The sequence below is a fragment of the Delphinus delphis genome, chromosome 16, assembly GCF_949987515.2.
Source record: "Delphinus delphis chromosome 16, mDelDel1.2, whole genome shotgun sequence".
Taxonomy (NCBI): domain Eukaryota; kingdom Metazoa; phylum Chordata; class Mammalia; order Artiodactyla; family Delphinidae; genus Delphinus; species Delphinus delphis.
Genome location: NC_082698.1, coordinates 60,097,467 through 60,121,073, shown reverse-complemented (window position 1 = coordinate 60,121,073; position 23,607 = coordinate 60,097,467). Strand labels below are relative to the sequence as shown.

At 38.0% G+C, this 23,607-nt stretch overlaps 1 protein-coding gene across 2 annotated transcripts in view; it reads right to left on the bottom strand.

The window, feature by feature from the left end:
• The window catches only part of MICU1 (mitochondrial calcium uptake 1), a 201,326-nt gene that overhangs the window by 15,066 nt on the left and 162,653 nt on the right, over positions 1–23,607 (bottom strand). For both annotated transcript variants that reach the window (XM_060034819.1, XM_060034820.2), the window contains exon 10: positions 22,884–22,992. In XM_060034819.1, coding sequence (XP_059890802.1) covers positions 22,884–22,992 — 109 coding nt within the window. The remainder of the gene's footprint in view (positions 1–22,883; positions 22,993–23,607) is intronic.

Sequence of the window (23,607 nt, the reverse complement as noted above, 5' to 3'; positions counted from 1 at the left end):
TAACTCTAACTTGAGGTCAGAGAAATTGTGACTTGCCCATGTGTCAAGGAAATTAATGACATGGGAAGGTGTCATACTCCTATCATTCTCCCCCTCACCCTAGGTTTTTATTAGAGCTTTAGCATCCTTTTCAGGATCTGACCATGTTTAGAATTAATTCACTCATTTATTCAACATTAATTAAATATCTACTGCATAAATATACATAATTCTTCTAGGCTCAGAGTAGGACACAAAGATGTGGAAAACATTGTTCTCGTCCTCAGGAGTTTACAGTCCAGTAGAAAATTCCCCCTTGAATGCTGTGGATACTAGAGATATTAATACTGCTTAGATATTCCTAGGAACAGAGAAGTTAAATAATGATAATGCCTTCTGAAAGCAATGATCCCAAGAATTTTTGGATGAATGATGAAACTTAGGAGAAACTAAAAGCTCCAATTTTCCTATTTAAAAAATACAAAACAAAACCACTTATAACTTCTAAACTAATACGAATCTCAAAAAGTACTGAAAAAAGCAGTAGATACTACTTTCTAAGAGAACAAAATTAAGCCTCATCAGGTTCTAGGATTATTATTTTTTTAAATAACTTTTTGGGACTCCTCTGGTGGCAGGGGACATGGGTTCGATCCCTGGTCTGGGAGGATCCCACATGCCGCAGAGCAACTAAGCCCGTGTGCCACAACTACTGAGCCTGCGCACTAGAGCCCGCAAGCCACAACTACTGAGCCTGTGTGCCACACTACTGAAGCCTGTGTGCCTAGAGCCCATGCTCTGCAAGAAGAGAAGCCACTGCAATGAGAAGCCCGCGCACCACAAAGAGTAGCCCCCGCTTGCCGCAACTAAAGCCCGCGCGCAGCAATGAAGACCCAAAGCAGCCAAAATAATAATAATAAAAAATTAATTAATTAACTAAAAAAATAAGATAAACAGGCAGAGGAAAGTCAGTACCTTGGGGCTGAAAACAGAGCAGGCGGCTGTGTATAGTCATAATTTCAATCTAGTATAGTAATTTAGGGTTATCTCATTTAATTTTCACAATAGCCCTGAGGCAAGTAGCCTTTATCACCGTTCTACAGATCAGGAAACTGAGGTTTTGAGAGTTTCAGTGATTTGTTCAAAGTCCAAAGCTAGTGAGTAATAGGGACTCAAAATCAGGTTTGAGTTTAAACCCAAAATTTATGCTTACAAATGTCTTGCATATATTTAGCTCTCAATAAATGCTAGATGTTAGAATCGTCTCTAAAAGTATAACAAAGTATTGCTACACCAGTGAGTAGAGGTGATGAGGAACAGCTGGATCGTTAAAAGCTGAGAAGTCCATCCACATCTGTATATCCTATAATTTGATGTTCAGAAACTGACAGCTTAGTATATACATATGTCTTTTCTGTTCTGTGGTATCCTTTAAAGGGATACTAACTTTCCTTGCTACATGACCTTATTTAAGTAACTTTAGGCTTTTGTGTATTGGTTTCTTCACCAAAAAGTAATATAGGGCTTCCCTGGTGGCGCAGTGGTTGAGAGTTCGCCTGCTGATGCAGGGGACACGGGTTCGTGCCCCGGTCCGGGAAGATCCCACATGCTGCGGAGCGGCTGGGCCCGTGAGCCATGGCCGCTGAGCCTGCGCGTCCGGAGCCTGTGCTCCGCAACGGGAGAGGCCACAACAGTGAGAGGCCCGCGTACCACAAAAAAAAAAAAAAAAAAAAAAAAAAGTAATATGGTCAGAAAAGTGAAGAACACAGATGTGTCTACTAAGATGTTCCTGTGTGGGATAAGAAGCTAGATTAGACAACTCCAAGAGTCTGTGTCACTGTAGGGTATGCATTACAGACGTCAGAGCATGTCTGAGTGGGAGAACCTTGTCCTGAACAGAAGAGACAATTGTAGGGGGAAAATGTCATATTTCATCTTCAAGAGAAGGACACTAACTCCAAAACATCATAGTTTACCAAAAGGACTTTATTCTCACCCAAGAATGGTCAACTCTTAGCCAAAGGGAACTGGGAGGAAATAGCCTAGAGCCTGTCTTCCCTAAGCTATTGAGAACCACAGTTCAAAATGGTGAACCTGCATTGTCTCCTCCTGGATTGTGTTTCAGCAATGATTTTCAAATTCCAGCAGCATTTTGGGATATACTGAGAGACAACATGATGGTGTGGAAAGAACACAGACTGGGATCAGAGAGACCTGAGCTTGAATTCTAGCTCTACTTAGCAGGGTAACCAAGAGTAAGCTGTTTCATTTTATATTTCCTTATTCATAAAATGGGGGATAATACTACCTAACTTTCAGTAAAAATACTTGGGATTGCAGAGACTATCCTGTAGGGGATATGCCACAGGTTTTACTATTTATTTTCTTGGCTTGTCAGGTAATAAGGTAAACTGTATGTATAGGACAACTATAAAGAATTAAGGACAACCATGTTATAAATTATGATTTTCAGTTTAAGTGGGCTTGTGCTAGGGCATGAGTACTAAAGGCCATGGCCTATATCTGTGTGATTATTTCCTGTATTATAGTTCAAAGTACACAGGGGACACAACTGAACCTACAAGTTTCCCAAATCTCTAATATCCTAAGGTGCTTATAATGGGGCTTTACCATACCTAGAAACCTTTTATTCTCTTGGCAGAAATGAGAATACTCTAAGTCATACAGGCCATAGCTCATTCTAGAGCTCCAACTCAAATAATTTCTAACTCTTCCATCATAGGATGCCATGGGGAAGGACCCATGTTCAATTTTCCATTACCTTCTTCAGCAGACTAGGTAAATCATTCACACAGCCCTTGAGAGGTTATATATCTAATTCTATGCCCAGTATGTATATGAATAAGCAATAGAACCAATTCCTCTTAAGTGCTAACAAAAGAGGTGACCTATAGTAGAAAGGTACTATAGTTCATGCAGAAAGGTTCTTTCTCCAAATGGTCAAAATTCAACAAAGACATGTCATTCTTGCCTGAGAGTTGTCATTCTCACATGAACCACGTAGAACTAAAGAAACAGCCACAATGAAATTTGGCATTTTCACTCTGAGGGATTACATCACGCTGGAATGTAAATCTGCAGTTGCCACCTGCCTGGGTTCTCCAACTGTTCTGAGGAACATTAGCTCTATAAGTTGTTAAAGACATTCTGAGGCAAGTCAAGTTTGGGAACTATATCACTCTCTTGGAGATTAATAATGCACATTAGCATATTAAAAAGTTGGCAGGAGTAGTGCTGCAGGAAGAAATTCTGTATAACCTGGCATTTTCCAAACTTATTTGAACCATGGAACACTTTTTTTGGGTTTTAAACCCACAAAACCATTAACATATTGCAGTATATAATGTCCTTCACGATGCCGTTTCAGAAATTCTGTACTAAATTATGTCTAAAGACAGGTTTGCAAGCTCTAAAGTAGCCAAGGAAGAGAGAGTGCCAGGGCTTCTAAAAGGTGCCAATTTCTGAAGGTCCTAACCTTTTGGGAAAAAATGAAGACAGCTGAGACAGAGCAGCAGGCAGACAAAAGTACTCCTGTGCCAACCCCTGCCTCACTCTTTCCCCACCCCTCATAGGGGTCAGAGGCCCTCATTAGCACCTATCACAACAACGTGAACAGCTTGTATCCTTTTCTTTCTCCCCTAATAGACTATGAGCTTCTTGAGAGTAGAACCCTGTGCCCAGCATAGTGCCTATGCTGCTAGCTGAATGAATGGATGAACCACACTAAATCTGGTTATATCATCAACCTCATAATGGAAGCAGCAGCCATTTATTAAACATTCACTGCATGATAGGCACAAGGTTAAGTGCTTTGTGTAGATTTATCCTCAGAACAATCCTATGAGGTGGATATTATTATCCTCATTCTAAAAACATAGAAACCAAATTCAGAAATTGCCCAAAGCTACTCAGCTAGTCAATGATGGAGCCAAGATTCAAATCCAGTATTCTTAACTATTACACTTTTCTTCCTCTCTTCTAAGATTCATTTCAGCAGTGAAATTCCATGATTCAGTGGAAGGAGAATTGGTATAGAACTCAAACGAATGGAAAAATCACTAGTATGACTATTAGGATCAGGAATGTTTAAAAGCAAAGGGGAGAGTGCAAGGAGAGCCTGCAAAAGACAGGCACATCTGGCAGAGCAAAGGAAGTGAACACAGGCACATCTGGCAGAGGGAAGGAACCTGGAACGGTAGCCAAGCACAGGCTAGTCTTTGCATGCACCCTGCAGTACATCACTTAACATTGCGGATATCATGACCCCCTTAAGCTCAGATGAAGGTGAAATGTATGTTAAGTCTAAAAGATAGGGGTTATAGTACACCGTGAATTCATGACATGAATTTGTTCTCTGGGTCTACTGTCAAAGGTGAGGGGTTATTGGCTTGAGATCCTATGTCTTTTTCACATCTATCAAGATGTTCATTCACTCATTCATTTATTGAGCAAATATTTATAGGGTGTCTACTATATCCCAGATATTGTCCTAGGCACAGGGAATATATCCAGGAACAAGACAGATAAGCATTCTAGTAAACAGAGACAGATAATAAATGCACACATAAATACACAAGAAAATATCAGGTAGTGATAAAGCCTATGATACAGGCTGATGGAGTTACCAGGAAAGTGATTTATATGAGACCTGAGTTACAAGGAGCCAAATACACAGAGATCCTGGGAAAGAGCACTTGAGGTGAAGGAACAGCCCGAACAAAGGCTTTTGGGTGGGAATGAACTTGATATATCTAGAATATAAAAGAACATGTGGAATGGAGTGAACTGGTAAGAAAGTGATATTTGATGTACTCAAAGAGTATATAAGAGCCATGACATATGGAGCCCTGTAAGCCTAGGTAAAGAGATCAGGACTAGAGTAGGCTAGGTGGAGAAACAGAGTCAGATTCAGGATGTTCTGGAAGCAGGGACACAGATTTATTGAAGAAATAAATACGGGGATGAATGAGTACAGAATTAAGGATAATGCTTACTTTTGTTTGTTCGAGCTCCTGGACAGATGAGGCATAATTCAGTTAATAAGTATTTATTGAGGGCCTATCTATGTACAAAATATCACAGTTAGTAGTCTCTGCTCTACCTGATAAGTCATATTTGTGAAAATTCAAGCCCATGTCTATAATTTATGGATAGGAATTGATGACAGTAGTGAAGGCAGAAGATTTTAGGTTAATGCCTATTTTTTAAAAAACTATAAAAGCTACAGACAATATAATTAGTTTTTTTATAATTTATATTGAGTAGTCAGGGAAGGCCTCTTTGAAGAAATAGAAGTTAGCCATGCAAAGAGTATAATTAGGTTTAAAAAAATGAGTTTTTTTTTTTGCAGTACGCAGGCTTCTCACTGTTGTGGCCTCTCCCATTGCGGAGCATAGGCTCCGGATGCGCAGACTCAGCGGCCAAGGCTCACGGGCCCAGCCGCTCCACGGCATGTGGGATCTTCCCGGACTGGGGCACGAACCCGTGTCCCCTGCATCGGCAGGAGGACTCTCAACCACTGCGCCACCAGGGAAGCCCAAAAATGAGTTTTTAAACAGACAATACAAATATTCTCACGGTAAATTAACCTCATATACTTTTTTGCTTCTATTTTTGCCTAACTTTGTGGACTATGTATGAGTGATATTTAGGTCTTGGTTGCTATAGTGCATTGAATGGTGGCCACCCCAAGAGATATGTCCTACATCTTAGCCTCTAGAACTTGTGAATATGACTTTGTTTGGAAGAAGGGGATTTGCAGATGTAATTAAGGATCTTGAGATGATACCAGGTGGGCCCTAAATCCAATGACAAGTGTCCTTACAAGAGATATAAAAAGGATAGACACACAGATATACAGAAGAGAGAAGGAAGGGGAAGACCACGTGAAGACAGAAGTAGTGATTGGTAATATGCAGCCACAAGCCAAGGAGTGACTAAGCCACCAGAAGCTGGAAGAGGCAAGGGAAGATTCTTCCCTAGAGGCTTCAGAGGGAGTATGGCCCTGCAAACATCTTGATTTCAGATTTGTGGGCTTCAGAACTGTGAAATAACTTTCTGTTGTTTTAGATCACCATGTTTGTGGTAATTTGTTACAGCAGCCCTGGGAAATGAATACACTTGGCTTCTTCCTCTTACTTAGTATGAATCTAGGGCAGTTTCCCCTAGATATCTATCTTTTACACTCAGGGACTCCAAAGTTACACAGATAAAACAATCTAAGAAGTCAAAATAAATGCCAAATACCATCTATCTCAAAACCAAACATATTTTTGGATATCAGATAAGACTGTATAATTTGTACCACTGCCTCTGTTAACAAGGATAATGAGGCATGAACTCTATGGAGAGACTAAACATCCCAGGAAATGGTTTGAAGTCATTTGAAAGAAACACTTTATCTTTTTTTTCTTTAACCACCAGGTTGCACTTTCCTTTGCTACCATTACCCTGAATCATTCTATTTTGTACATCCTATAATTTTAACACAGACAGTGATTCATCCTATATAATTGTTCTTTAAAGTGAATCTATTGTCTTTAGTTGGACTTTTCAAAAAAAGGTATGCAAATATAAATAGGAGCTTATTAATTTTATTTTAATAATGAGTGATGACTTCAAATCTTACATCTTTGGATTTGCAGATGCTGTCAAATCTGTTTTGTGAAACAAAGCAATACAACCAAAGCTATTCTGGAGAAACGACCCTGTGGTATTACACATACACATACATAACCTCCATGATTTCATTAATTTTTTCCAAAGGCTTCTACAAAGGTCAGAGGAGGTATTATTTTAAACAAACAAAAATAAATATGTAAACAAGCAAGGAGACAAATGCTGTTTTAAAAAGTTATGTGGATCAAGAAAATGAAATAAAAGGCATCCAGGATGGAAAGGAAGAAGTAAAATGATCTCTGTTTGCACATAGCATGATCTTATATTAGAAAATCTTAAGAAATCCATCAGAAAGTGTTGAATAAGCAAGACTGTGCTTATAAAACCTGAGTCAGTGCTTTGGAGAGATTTAAAAATCACAAATCACAGTACCCAATGGTGAAATAAAAACATTGTCAGATAAAAACATTGTCAGATAAACCAAAAACTAAGAGAATTAACTGCCAGCAGATTCGTACCATAAATGATAAAGGAAGTTCTTCAAACTGATGGAAGTGATACCAGATAAAATTTTAGATATTCAGAAATAAATGAAAAACACTCAAAATGGTAAGTATGAATAAATGGTAAATGTGGCTAAGTATAAAAATTATTTTTTTCTGTTAATTTACTGAAAAATATAATTGTTGAAAACAAACATGCTAACATTATATGATAGGGATTATAACATATATAGAGGAAATACAAAATGACAACTATGGCATAAAGGATGGAATGATGGGAAATGGAACTGTACGAATGCAAGGTTCTTACATTTCACTTGAAGTGGTACAATATTAACTTTAAGTAAACCATGAAAAGTTATAATTTCTAGAGAAACCACTAAAATATAAAATGCAAAAAAGTATAGCTAAAAGGCCACTAGACCCAACTCTATGTCTAGAAGAGATATACCTTAAAGACACAGATAGGTTTAACATAAAAGAATAGACATACCATGCAAACAATAACTACCCAAAGAGCTGGAGTAATTAAATCAATACCAGACAAAATAGAATTCAAGAAAAGGCATATTACTAAACATAAAGGGGGAATATTTCATAATGATAAAATGGCCAGTTCATCAAGAAAAGACAATAATCATAATCATTAAGTATGTATGTACTTAATACCAGAGCTCAAAATTAATGAAGCAAAGACTGACATCATTTAAAGGGAAAAACCGATGAGATTGGTTCAAGATAGTAGAGTAGAAGGACATGTGCTCAGTCCCTCTTGTGAGAGCACCGGAATCACAATTAACTGCTGAACGATCATCAACAGGAAGACACTGGAACTCACCAAAAAAGATACCCCACATCCAAAGACAAGGGAGAAGCCTCAATGTGACAGTAGGAGGGGCGCAATCACAAGAAACTCAAATCCCATAACCCCTGGGTGGGTGACTCACAAACTGGAGAGTACTTATACCACAGAAGTTCACCCACTGGAGTGAAGGTTCTGAGCCCCACGTCAGGCTTCCCAACCAGAGGGTCCAGCGATGGGAGGAGGAATTCCTAGAGTATCAGACTTTGAAGGCTAGTGGGATTTGATTGCAGGACACCGACAGGGCTAGGGGAAACAGAGACTCCACTCTTGGAGGGCACACACAAAGTACTGTGCACATCAGGACCCAGGGGAAGGAGCAGTGACCCCATAGGAGACTGAACTAGACCTACCTGCTAGTGTTGAAGGGTCTCCTGCAGAGGCGGCAGGTGGCTGTGGCTCACTGCAGGGACAAGGACACTGGCAGCAGAAGTTCTGGGAAGTACTCCTTGGCATGAGCCCTCCCAGAGTCTGCCATTAGCCCCACCAAAGAGCGGGGTAGGCTCCAGTGCTGTGTTGCCTCAGGTCAGACAACCAAAAGGGAGGGAACCCAGCCCCATCCATCAGCAGACAAGCGGATTAAAGTTTTACTGAGCTCTGCACACCAGAGCAACACCCAGCTCTACCCGCCACCAGTCTCTCCATCAGGAAGGTTGCACAAGCCTCTTAGATAGCCTCATCCACCAGAGGGCAGACAGCAGAAGCAAGAAGAACTACAATTCTGAAGCCTGTGGAATGAAAACCACATTCACAGAAAGATAAACAAGATGAAAAGGCAGAGGACTATGTACTAGATGAAGGAACAAGATAAAACCCCAGAAAAACAACTAAATGAAGTGGAGATAGGCAATCTTCCAGAAAAAGAATTCAGAATAATGATAGTGAAGATGATCCAGGACCTTGGAAAAAGAACAGAGGGAAAGATCGAGAAGATGCAAGAAATGTTTAAAGACCTAGAAGAATTAAAAAACAAACACCTAGAAGAGTTAAAGAACAAACAAACAGAGATGAATGATACAATAACTGAAATGAATATACTAGAAAGAATCTATAGCAGAATAACTTAGGCAGAAGAATGGATAAGTGACGTGGAAGACAGAATGGTGAAATTCACTGCCATGGAACAGAATAAAGAAAAAAGAATGGAAAGAAATGAAGACAGCCTAAGAGACCTCTGGGACAACATTAAATGCACCAACATTTGCATTATAGGCATCCCAGAAGAAGAAGAGAGAAAGGACCTAAGAAATTATTTGAAGAGATTATAGTCGAAAACTTCCCTAACATGGGAAAGGAAACAGCCACTCAAGTCCAGGAAGTGCAGAGAGTCCCAGGCAGGATAAACCCAAGGAGAAACACACCAAGACAGAAAGTAATCAAATTGACAAAAATTAAAGACAAAGAAAAATTATTAAAAGCAACAAGGGAAAAACGACCAGTAACATATAAGGGAACTCCCATAAGGTTAACAGCTGATTTCTCATCAGAAACTCTACAAGCCAGAAGGGAGTGGCACGATATATTTAAAGTGATGAATTGGAAGAACCTACAACCAAGATTACTCTACCTGGCAAGGATCTCACTCAGATTCGACAAAGAAATCAAAAGCCTTACAGATAAGCAAAAGCTAAGAGAATTCAGCACCACCAAACCAATTCTACAACAAATGCAAAAGGAACTTCTCTAAGTGGGAAACACGAGAAGAAAAGAACCTACAAAAACAAACCCAAAACAAATAAGAAAATGGTCATAGGAACATACATATTGATAATTACCTTAAATGTAAATGGATTAAATGCTCCAACTAAAAGACACAGGCTTGCCGAATAGATACAAAAACAAGACCCAGGGCTTCCCTGGTGGCACAGTGGTTGAGAGTCTGCCTGCCAATGCAGGGGACACAGGTTTCAGCCCTGGTCTGGGAAGATCCCACATGCCACGGATCAACTAGGCCCATGAGCCACAACTACTGAGCCTGCGCGTCTGGAGCCTGTGCTCTGCAACAAGAGAGGCTGCAATAGTGAGAGGCCCGTGCACCGCGATGAAGAGTGGCCCCTGCTTGCCGCAACTAGACAAAGCCCTCGCACAGAAACGAAGACCCAACATAGCCAAAAATAAATAATGAATGAATTAATTAAAAAAACCCCAAAACACAAGACCCATATATATGCTGTCTACAAGAGACCCACTTCAGACCTAGGGACACATACCGACTGAAATTGAGGGGATGGAAAAAGATATTCCATGCAAATGGAAATCAAAAGAAAGCTGGAGTAGCAATAATCATATCAGATAAAATAGACTTTAAAATAAAGAATGTTACAAGAGACAAGGAAGGACACTACATAATGATCAAGGGATCAATCCAAGAAGATATAACAATTATAAATATATATGCAACCAACATAGGAACACCTCAATACATAAGGCAAATGCTAACAGCTATAAAAGAGGAAATAGACAGTAACACAATAATAGTGGGGGACTTTAACACCTCACTTACACCAATGGATAGATCATCCAGAAAGAAAAGCAATAAGGAAACACAAGCTTTAAATGACACAATAGACCAGACAGATTTAATTGATATTTATAGGACATTCCATCCAAAAACAGCAGATTACACTTTCTTCTCAAGTGCACATGGAACATTCTCCAGGATAGGTCACATCTTGGGTCACACATCAAGCCTTGGTAAATGTAAGAAAACTGAAATCATATCAAGCACCTTTTACAACCACAATGCCATGAGATTAGAAATCAGTTACAGGGAAAGAAACGTAAAAAATACAAACACATGGAGGCTAAACAATATGTTACTAAATAACGAAGAGATCACTGAAGAAATCAAAGAGGACATCAAAAAATACCTAGAGACAAATGACAATGAAAACACGACAATCTAAAACCTATGGGATGCAGCAAAAGCAGTTCTAAGAGTGAAGTTTATATCAATACAATCCTACCTCAAGAAGTAAGAAAAATCTCAAACAATCTAACCTTACACCTAAAGGAACTAGAAAAAGAAGAACAAACAAAACCCAAAGTTAGGAGAAGGAAAGAAATCATAAACATTAGAGCAGAAATAAATGAAACAGAAACAAAGAAAACAATAGCAAAGATCAATAAAACTAAATACTGGTTCTTTGAGAAGATAAACAAAATTGATAAACCTTTAGCAAGACTCATCAAGAAAAAGAAGGAGAGGACTCAATAAAATTAGAAATGAAAAAGGAGACGTTACAATGAACACCGCAGAAATACAAAGCATCCTAAGAGACTACTACAAGCAACTCTATGCCACTAAAACGGACAAAGTGAAAGAAATAGACAAATTCTTAGAAAGGTATAACCTTCCAAGACTGAATCAGGAAGAAATAGAAAATATGAACAGACCAATCTCAAGCAATGAAATTGAAACTGTGATTAAAAATCTTCCAACAAACAAAAGTCCAGGACCAGATGGCTTCACAGGTGAATTCTATCAAACATTTAGGGAAGAGCTAACACCCATCCTTCTCAAACTCTTCCAAAAAATTGCAGAGGGAGGAACATTCCCAAACACATTCTACGAGGCCACCATCACCCTGATATCAAAACCAGACAGAGATACTACAAAAAAGAAAATTACAGACCAATATCACTGATGAATATAGATGCAAAAATCCTCAACAAAATACTAGCAAACAGAATCCAACAACACATTAAAAGGATCATACACCATGATCAAGTGGGATTTATCCCAGGGATGCAAGGATTCTTCAATATATGCAAATCAATCAATGTGATACACCATATTAGCAAATTGAAGAATAAAAACCATATGATCATCTCAATAGATGCAGAAATAGCTTTCGACAAAATTAAATACCCATTTATGATAAAAACTCTCCAGAAAGTGGGCAGAGAGGGAACCTACTTCAACATAATAAAGGCCATATATGACAAAATCACAGCAAACATCATTCTCAATGGTAAAAAACTGAAAGCATTTCCCCTAAGATCAGGAACAAGACAAGGCTGTCCACTCTCGCCACTATTATTCAACATAGTTTTGGAAGTCCTAGCCACAGCAATCAGAGAAGAAAAAGAAATAAAAGGAATACAAGGTGGAAAAGAAGAAGTAAAGCTGTCACTGTTTGCAGATGACATGATACTATACGTAGAGAATTCTAAAGATGCCACCAGAAAACTACTAGAGCTAATCAATGAATTTGTAAAGTTGCAGGATACAAAATTAATGCACAGAAATCTCTTGCATTCCTATACACTAACAATGAAAGATCAGAAAGAGAAATTAAGGAAACAATCCCATTCACCATTGCAACAAAAAGAATAAAATACCTAGGAATAAACCTACCTAAGGAGGTAAAAGGCCTGTACTCAGAAAACTGTAAGACACTGTTGAAAGATATCAAAGATGACACAAACAGATGGAGAGATATACCATGTTCTTGGATTGGAAGAATCAATATTGTGAAAATGACTATACTACCCAAAGCAATCTACAGATTCAATGCAATCCCTGTCAAATTACCAGTGGCATTTTTTACGGAACTAGAACAAAAATTCTTAAAATTTGTATGGAGACACAAAGGACCCCGAATAGCCAAAGCACTCTTGAGGGGAAAAAAACAGAGCTGAAGGAATCAGACTCCTTCACTTCAGACTACAGGGCTATAGTAATCAAGACAATATGGTACTGGCAGAAAAACAGAAATATAGATCAATGGAACAGGATAGAAAGCCCAGAGATAAACCCAGCACCTATGGTCAACTAATCTATGACAAAGGAGGCAATGATATACAATGGAGAAAAGACAGTCTCTTCAATAAGTGGTGCTGGGAAAACTGGACAGCTACATGTAAAAGAATGAAATTAGAACACTCCCTAACACCATACACAAAAATAAACTCAAAATGGATTAGAGACCTAAATGTAAGCCCAGACATTATAAAACTCTTAGAGGAAAACATAGGAAGAACACTCTTTAACATAAATCACAGCAAGATCTTTTTTGATCCACCTTCTAAAGTAATGGAAGTAAAAGCCAAAGTAAACAAATGGGACCTAATGAAACTTCAAAGCTTTTACACAGCAAAGGCAACTATAAATAGGACAAAAAGACAACCCTCAGAATGGGGAAAATATTTTCAAATGAATCAATGGACAAAGGATTAATCTCCAGCATATATAAACAGCTTATGCAGCTGAATATCAAAAAAACAAACAACCCAATCAAAAAATGGGCAGAAGACCTAAATAGACACCTCTCCAAAGAAGACATACAGATGGCCAAGAAGCACATGAAAAGCTGCTCAACATCACTAATTATTAGAAAAATGCAAATCAAAACTACAATGAGGTATCACCTCACACTGGTTAGAATGGGCATCATCAGAAAATCTACAAACAACAAATGCTGGAGAGGGTGTGGAGAAAAGGGAACCCTCTTGCGCTGTTGGTGGGAATGTAAATTGATATAGCCACTATGGAGAACAGTATGGAGGTTCCTTAAAATACTAAAACTAGAATTACCATATGACCCAGAAATCCCACTACTGGGCATATACCCAGAGAAAACCATAATTCAAAAAGACATATGCACCCCAATGTTCATTGCAGCACTACTGACTATAGCCAGGTCACGAAAGCAACCTAAATGCCCATTGACAGACAAATAGATAAAAAAGATTTGGTACATATATACAATGGAATATTACGCAGCCATGAAAAGGAACGAAAGTGGGTCATTTGTAGAGACATGGATGGACCTATGGACTGTTATACAGAGTGAAGGAAGTCAGAAAGAGAAAAACAAAATCATATATTAATGTATATATATGGAATCTAGAAAAGTGGTACAGATGAACCGGTTTGCAAGGCAGAAATAGAGACACAGATGTAGAGAACAAACGTATGGACACCAAGCGGGGGAAAGTGGCAGGGGTGGTGGTGGTGGTGGGATGAATTGGGAGATTGGGATTGACATATATACACTAATATGTATAAAATAGATAACTAATAAGAAACTGCTGTATAAAAAATAAAATAAAATGCAATATGAGATCCTTGATTAAATCATGGAGATATGAAAAAAGAAATAAAGGGAAAAACAGACAAATTCACACATCATGCTTGGAGATTTTTCTTTTTTTTTTTGCAGTATGTGGGCCTCTCACTGTTGTGGCCTCTCCCATCGCGGAGCACAGGCTCTGTACGTGCAGGCTCAGCGGCCATGGCTCACGGGCCTAGCCGCTCTGCAGCATGTGGGATCTTCCTGCGGACATGAATCCGTGTCCCCTGCATCGGCAGGCGGACTCTCAACCACTGCGCCACCACGGAGGCCCCATACTTGGGAGATTTTCACATTCCATTCTCACTAACTGATAGAACAACTAGCCAAAAATTCAGTAAGGACATCCAAGATCTGAACACTATCAACCACCCTGACCTAACTGACATTTTTATAACACTATATTCAAAAGCGTAGAACGCACATTCTTTTCAAATGTATATGAAACATTTATCAAAAAACTGACCATATGCTGGGCCATAAAACAAGTCTCAATCCATTTTAATGAACTGAAATTTTATGGAGTGTGTTGTCTGACCACAATGGAATTAAATTAGAAATTAAAAACAAGAGTGTCTCTAGAAAAAACAAAATATTTGGAAATTAAAAAACATATCTTTAAATAACATGAGTCACCAAAGATCATGGGGAAAATCAGAAAATATTTCAAATAGAATGATGGTGAAAATACAACGTATCAAAATATAGATAAAGTGATGTTTAGAACAAAATATATAGCCTCAAAAGCTTATCTTAGGTCTTCCCTGGTGGTGCAGTGGTTAAGAATCCGCCTGTCAATGCAGGGGACACAGGTTCGAGCCCTGGTCGGGGAAGATCCCACATGCTGTGGAGCAACTAAGCCCATGTGCCACAACTACTGAGCCTGCGCTCTAGAGCCCAAGAACCACAACTACTGAAGCCTGTGCACCTAGAGCCCGTGCTCTGCAAGAAGAGAAGCCAACACAATGGGAAGCCCGCGCACTGCAAAGAAGAGTAGCCCCTGCTCACCACAACTAGAGAAAGCTCACTTGCAGAAACAAAGACCCAACACAGACAAAAAAAAAAAAAAAAAAAAAGCTTATCTTAGAAAAGGTAGGTAAAGTTCCATGTTAAGAAGCTAAAAAGAGAAAAGTAATGTATACTGAAAATAAGTAGAAGGAAGGAAATAATAAAGATATGAGCAGAAATCAATGCAATACAAAAAACCAGAGAGAAAATTAACAAAGTCAAAAATTGGTCCTTTGAAAAACTTAACAAAATTGCTAACCCCCGAGGTAGATTAAATAAGAAAAAAAAAAAAAAAGAGGGAGAGAGAGAAGACATAATTCATCAATGTTAGGAGTAAAAGGTAAGATTTCAGATTTTATAGAATCCATAGATATTAAAAGGATAATGATGGAATATTATGAACAGCTTTATGTCAATAAATTAAATAACAGACAAAATGGTCAAATTCCTAAAAAAAAGACAACGTATTAAAATTCACTCGATAAAACACAAACTCTGAATACCTATGTATTTATTTTAAAAATTAAATTATTAAAATGTTCCCACAAAGAAAACTGCAGGCCCAGATAGTTTCATTGGTGTATTCTATCAAACAATTCAAAATGAAAGAACAGTGATCTTTCACAGACTCTTACTGAAAATAAAGACGAAAAAATTCCCCAACTCATTTTATGAGGACAGTATACTCTGATTACAACATCTGAAAAGACATTACAGAAAAGAAAATTACAGACCAATATTCCTCAGTATTTTACAAAATGCTAGAAATAAATTTAGCGATATACAAAAAGACTAATACATCATTAGCAAGTAGGGTTTATTTCAGGACAATAAAGGATAATCAATGCAACTACCATATTAAGAAAATAAAGGAGAAAAGCCATATAATAATTGCTATGTATATATATAGAAAAAGTTTTGTCAAAATTCAATATTGATGACAAAAACTTTTTTTTAAATTAGGAAAAGAAAGGAATTTCCTTAATCTGATAATGGGCATCTATGAACAGTCTAATCTAATATCCAACTTAATGGTGAAATACTGAATGCTTTCCCCCTAAAATCAGAAACAGGCCAAGGATACCCGCTCTCAGCACTTGTATTCAACACTGTATTGGTGGTTGAAGCAAGTGCAATAAGGCAAGAAAAAACGGCATAAATATAAAAAAGAAGAGGTGAAACTCTCTTCGCAGATGACATGATTGCTTACATATAAAAACCTAAGGAATCCGCAAAATACCTAGAAGAATGAGCAAATTTAGCAAGACTACAGAATACAAGATCAATATACAAAAATCAATTGTATTTTATAATAGCAAACAATTGGAAAATGAAATAAAAATTCAATTTTTAATAGCATTAAAACCATAAAATACTTGGGCATAAATTTTAAAAAATATGTGTAAGACCTGTGTATTTAAAACTACAAACCACTGATGATAGAAATAAAATAAGACCTAAAAAAATGGAGAGAGATAATATGTTCATGAACTGGAGGACTCTATCACTAAGATGTCAATTCTCCCCAGATTAATCTATTTATTCAATGTTATTGTAATCACAATCCTACCTCTTTTTTCTTTTTTTTTACATCTTTATTAGAGTATAATTCCTTTACAATGGTGTGTTAGTTTCTGCTCTATAACAAAGTGAATCAGTTATACATATACATATGTTCCCATATCTCTTCCCTCTTGCATCTCCCTCCCTCCCACCCTCCCTATCCCACCCCTCCAGGCGGTCACAAAGCACCGAGCTGATCTCCCTGTGCTATGAGGCTGCTTCCCACTAGCTATCTACCTTACATTTGGTAGTGTATATATGGCCATGCCACTCTCTCGCTTTGTCACAGCTCACCCTTCCCCCTCCCCATATCCTCAAGTCCATTCTCTAGTAGGTCTGTGTCTTTATTCCTGTCTTACCCCTAGGTTCTTCATGACATTTTTCCCCCTTAAATTCCATATATATGTGTTAGCATACGGTATTTGTCTCTCTCTCTTTCTGACTTACTTCACTCTGTATGACAGACTCTAGGTCTATCCACCTCATTACAAATAGCTCAATTTCGTTTCTTTTTATGGCTGAGTAATATTCCATTGTATATATGTGCCACATCTTCTTTATCCATTCATCTGATGATGGACACTTAGGTTGTTTCCATCTCCAGGCTATTGTAAATAGAGCTGCAATGAACATTTTGGTACATGACTCTTTTTGAATTATGGTTTTCTCAGGGTATATGCCCAGTGGGATTGCTGGCTCATATGGTAGTTCTATTTGTAGTTTTTTAAGGAACCTCCGTACTGTTCTCTATAGTGGCTGTACCAATTCACATTCCCACCAGCAGTGCAAGAGTGTTCCCTTTTCTCCACACCCTCTCCAGCATTTATTGTTTGTAGATTTTTTGATGATGGCCATTCTGACCAGTGTGAGATGATATCTCATTGTAGTTTTGATTTGCATTTCTCTAATGATTAATGATGTTGAACATTCTTTCATGTGTTTGTTGGCAGTCTGTATATCTTCTTTGGAGAAATGTCTATTTAGGTCTTCTGCCCATTTTTGGATTGGGTTGTTTGTTTTTTTGTTATTGAGCTGCATGAGCTGCTTATAAATTTTGGAGGTTAATCCTTTGTCAGTTGCTTCATTTGCAAATATTTTCTCCCATTCTGAGGGTTGTCTTTTGGTCTTGTTTATGGTTTCCTTTGCTGTGCAAAAGCTTTGAAGTTTCATTAGGTCCCATTTGTTTATTTTTGTTTTTATTTCCATTTCTCTAGGAGGTGGGTCAAAAAGGATCTTGCTGTGATTTATGTCATAGAATGTTCTGCCTATGTTTTCTTCTAAGAGTTTGGTAATTTCTAGCCTTATATTTAAGTCTTTAATCCATTTTGAGTTTATTTTTGTATATGGTGTTAGGGAGTGATCTAATCTCATACTTTTACATGTACCTGTCCAGTTTTCCCAGCACCACTTACTGAAGAGGCTGTCCTTTCTCCACTGTACATTCCTGCCTCTTTTATCAAAGATAAGGTGACCATATGTGCGTGGGTATATCTCTGGGCTTTCTATCCTGTTCCATTGATCTATCTTTCTGTTTTTGTGCCAGTACTATACTGTCTTGATTACTGTAGTTTTGTAGTATAGATATTTCTCCAAAGAAGATATACAGACTGCCAACAAACACATGAAAGAATGCTCAACATCATTAATCATTAGAGAAATGCAAATCAAAACTACAATGAGATATCATCTCACACCGGTCAGAATGGCCATCATCAAAAAATCTACAAACAATAAATGCTGGAGAGGGTGTGGAGAAAGGGAACACTCTTGCACTGCTGGTGGGAATGTGAATTGGTACAGCCACTATGGAGAACAGTACAGAGGTTCCTTAAAAAACTACAAATAGAACTACCATATGACCCAGCAATCCCACTATTGGGCATATACCCTGAGAAAACCATAATTCAAAAAGAGTCATGTACCAAAATGTTCATTGCAGCTCTATTTACAATAGCCAGGATATGGAAACAACCTAAGTGTCCATCATCAGATGAATGGATAAAGAAGATGTGGCACATATATACAATGGAATATTACTCAGCCATAAAAAGAAACGAAATTGAGCTATTTGTAATGAGGTGGATAGACCTAGAGTCTGTCATACAGAGTGAAGTAAGTCAGAAAGAAAAAGACAAATACCGTATGCTAACACATATATATGGAATTTAAGAAAAAAATGTCATGAAGAACCTAGGGGTAAAGCAGGAATAAAGACGCAGACCTCTTAGAGAACAGACTTGAGGTTATGGGGGGGGGAAGGGTGAGCTGTGACAGAGCGAGAGAGAGTCATGGGCATATACACACTAACAAACGCAGTAAGGTAGATAGCTAGTGGGAAGCAGCCGCATGGCACAGGGATATTGGCTCGGTGCTTTGTGACAGCCTGGAGGGGTGGGATGGGGAGGGTGGGAGGGAGGGAGACGCAACAGGGAAGACATATGGGAACATATGTTTATGTATGACTGATTCATTTTGTTATAAAGCAGAAACTAACACACCATTGTAAAGCAATTATACCCCAATAAAGATGTTAAAAAAAAAAAAAAAAGAAACGAAATTGAGTTATTTGTAGTGAGGTGGATAGACCTAGAGTCTGTCATACAGAGTGAAGTAAGTCAGAAAGAGAAAGACAAATACCGTATGCTAACAGATATACATGGAATCTAAGAAAAAAAATGTCATGAAGAACCTAGGAGTAAGACAGGAATAAAGACACAGACCTACTAGAGAATGGACCTGAGGATATAGGGAGGGGGAAGGGTAAGCTGTGACAAAGTGAGAGAGTGGCATGGACATATATACACTACCAAATGTAAAACAGATAGCTAGTGGGAAGCAGCTGCATAGCACAGGGAGATCAACTTGGTGCTTTGTGACCACTTAGAGGGGTGGGATAGGGAGGGTGGGAGGGAGGGAGATGCAAGAGGGAAGAGATATGGGAACATATGTATATGTATAACTGATTCACTTTGTTATAGAGCAGAAACTAACACACCATTGTAAAGCAATTATACTCCAATAAAGATGTAAAAAAAATTGGATAATAATAACACTTAACTTTCAGTATTATTAGAATTAAAAGAAATGGTTAAGCACTGAAAAAAAAATGGGAGAAAATATTTGCAAATGAAGAAACTGACAAAGGATTAATCTCCAAAATTTATAAGCAGCTCATTCAGCTCAATATCAAAAAAAGAAACAATCCAATCCAAAGATTGGCAGAAGACCTAAATAGACATTTCTCCAAAGAAGATATACAGATTGCCAACAAACACATGAAAGGATGCTCAACATCACTAATCATTAGAGAAATGCAAATCAAAACTACCATGAGGTATCACCTCACACCAGTCAGAATGGCCATCGTCAAAAAATCTACAAACAATAAATGCTGGAGAGGGTGTGGAGAAAAGGGAACCCTCTTGCACTGTTGGTGGGAATGTAAATTGATACAGCCACTATGGAGAACAGTATGGAGTTTCCTTAAAAAACTAAAAATAGAACTACCATATGACTAAGCAATCCCACTACTGGGCATATACCCTGAGAAAACCATAATTCAAAGAGTCATGTACTACAATGTTCATTGCAGCTCTATTTACAATAGCCAGGACATGGAATCAACCTAAGTGTCCATCGACAGATGAGTAGATAAAGAAGATGTGGCACATATATACAATGGAATATTACTCAGCCATGAAAAGAAACGAAATTGAGTTATTTGTAGTGAGGTGGATGGAACTAGAGTCTGTCATACAGAGTGAAGTAAGTCAGAAAGAGACAAACAAATACTGTATGCTAACACATATATATGGAATCTAAAAAAAAAAAGATTCTGAAGAACCTAGGGGCGGGACAGGAATAAAGACGCAGACATAGACAAAGGACTTGAGGACACGGGGAGGGGGAACGGTAAGCTGGGATGAAGTGAGAGAGTGGCATGGACATATATACACTACCAAATGTAAAATAGATAGCTAGTGAAAAGCAGTCACATAGCACTGGGAGATCAGCTCGGTGCTTTGGGACCACCTAGAGGGGTGGGATAGGGAGGGTGGGAGGGAGACGCAAGAGGGAGGAGATATGGGGATATATGTATATGTATAGCTAATTCACTTTGTTATAAAGCAGAAACTAACACACCATTGTAAAGCAATTATACTCCAATAAAGATGTAAAAAAAAAAAAAGACCCCATTAAGAAAATGAATAGGCAAGCCACAGACTAGGAAGCTGTTCACAAAATATATATCTGATATAGGACTTATATTAGAATATATCAAGAAATTCCACAATTCAATAAGACAAGCAAACTTATAAAAATGGGTAAAAGATTTGAACAGACACTTCACCAAAGAAGATATCTGAATGATGAGAACACAAAAAGTTGCTCAATAGCAGAGGTCATCAGGGAAGTACAAATGAATAACACAATGAGGGGACTTCCCTGGTGGTCCAGTGGTTAAGAATCTGCCTTCCAATGCAGGGGACATGGGTTCGATCCCTGGTTGGGGAACTAAGGTCCCATACGCCACAGTGCAACTAAGCCCACGCGCTGCAACTACTGAGCATGCAAGCCACAACTAGAGAGCCTGAGTGCTGCAACTCCAGAGCTCACGTGCTCTGGAGCCCTCGTGCCACAACTACAGAGCCCATGCACTCTGGAGCCTGTGCGCCACAACCAGAGAGTCTTCGCGCTGCAAATACTGAGCCTGCGTGCTGCAACTACTGAGCCTGGGTGCCACAACTAGGGAGAGAAGCCCGCACACCTTAATGAAGAGCCCGCATGCTGCAACAATAGTTCCTGCATGCCACAACGAAGATCCCACGTGCTGCAATAAAGACCCAACACAGCCAAAAATAAAACAAAAAAAAAAATATTAAAAAAAATGAAACAAACATGAGATACCTTTATATACATTCCAGAATCACAAGAATTAAAAAAGACTGATACCACCAACTGTTGACAAGAATGTGGAACCACTTGAACCGCTGTACATTTTTAGTGGGAGTATAAAAAAGATACACTATGAAAAAGGGTCTGAAAGTTTTTTTTATAAACGAAATACCTTTCTCTGGACACAGCAATTTACTCCTAGGTATTTATCCAAGAAAAATGAAAATACATGTCCTCAAAAAGACTAACATAAGAATGTTCATAGTGGCTTGATTCAAGATAGTCAATAACTAGAAACAGCCAAGGAGTCCAACAGAAGAGTGGATAAACAAATTGTGGTGTATTCATACAACGGATTACTATTCATAAAAAAGGAACAAACTACTGTACATGCAACAACATGGGTGGATCTCAACCACACGCTGAGAGAAACTTTAGAAAGAGTGTACATTGTATAATTCCATTTGTGTGAAGTTCTAGAACAGACAAAATTAATCTATGGTGGAAAAATACACAGAATTAAGATTGCCTCATGATAACCAGGGCAGAAATTGACTGTGAAAGGGCACAAGGGAACTGTAAAAATCTACTGAACTTCAATTAATATTCATGCTGAAGTATTCGGGAGTGAAGTACTTATGTCTCTAACTTAACTTTGAATGCGTCAAAAATTAAGAGAGATTGATAATCAGAAGGATGAATATATGCATAGATATTCTATCAGGAAAATATAGCAAAATATCCATTGAGGTGGATATATGGATGTTCTCTGAATAATTATTTCAACTGTTATGTATGTTTGAAATTTTTCATAATAAAATATTGGGGAAAAAACTGTTTTCAATTCCTCTGCTCTCTCACATTGACTGTACAAACTGGAACTGAATTTGTATGAAGTAAGCCAATAGGGGGTGCTATTTTCAGAATCATGATTTTATCTTTTAAAGAAAAACACAAAAACTTTAACATGAAAAACAAAACAAACCATTCCTTCTCAACAAAGAATGAATTACAATGAACAGCAACTTTAGCTTCACATTATATATGTCATAAGTCTGGCTCTAAAGAGAGAATTTCTGAATTTCATTCACTGTGCCTCAGCTTAGATGCCTGTTTCCAAGACTAATCATTTAAAGATGGGAATCTGCCTTGACTATATAGCCTTTAGCACAAGACAATATATTTGCTGAATTTGGCCTCCCAGGGTGAAATGCAGGGCTCATACAGTGTCAACAAAACAAATCAAAAAACAATGTCAAGAAAAATTCATGTATTACTGTTAAGGACAGGTAGTCACCTAATAGATTACAGATTCAGTGTTTATAGTGTCAAGAAAAAAATTTTGGGTTTCATTACCTTTATCAAGAGATGCCCCAGCCATATGGTAAAAGCTCAATGCAGTGTCTACATCATTAATGTTCTTTAAGAAAGTAAAGAAGTTCTCCACTTCCTGAAATGTCAGACCCTGAAAGAAGAAAGACAGTTAAGTAAGGCAGGAACCTGTACAAAAAGCAGCATAAAAATGCAGAAAACTAGGCAGTTATTCATGTATAAATCAGAAATTTATGCTATGTCTAGAACAGAGACTCAACAAATTAGTCAAGGAATGTCAAATTTGTACACAACAGGGGAACAAAACTCTGGTATTTTACCCTGAGAAATGTACGTTGGCTAATTGCTTTCCCCTCATATGTAAAATCTGACATGAAGCTGTTTAAAGTTATGGCTGGATATCTTTAAAGAAAATATTTCTAACTATACCCTCCAATTAGTCACAATATCTGTTGTGACACTTCCTAAATGAGCTGTAGCCACTTGATCTGTTATACATCGTAACAAGTAAGACCCATCAGGACTTCCATTTTAATAATCTACTCATAGGCCAGTCAAGCTTTTTGAGGCTTAAGCTAATTGAAGAACCACCAAAGCCAGTAATATACATGGGAACGGTTTCAGCATTTAGCAGAACCCAAGCAACTGGGAAAGTTGTTCATTATCTCAATTTAAAAGCTACTAATGAAGCAATTTGCCATGTAACTTTAATCTGATGAAAGTCTGTGAATGAGGAAATTCTTTTCAG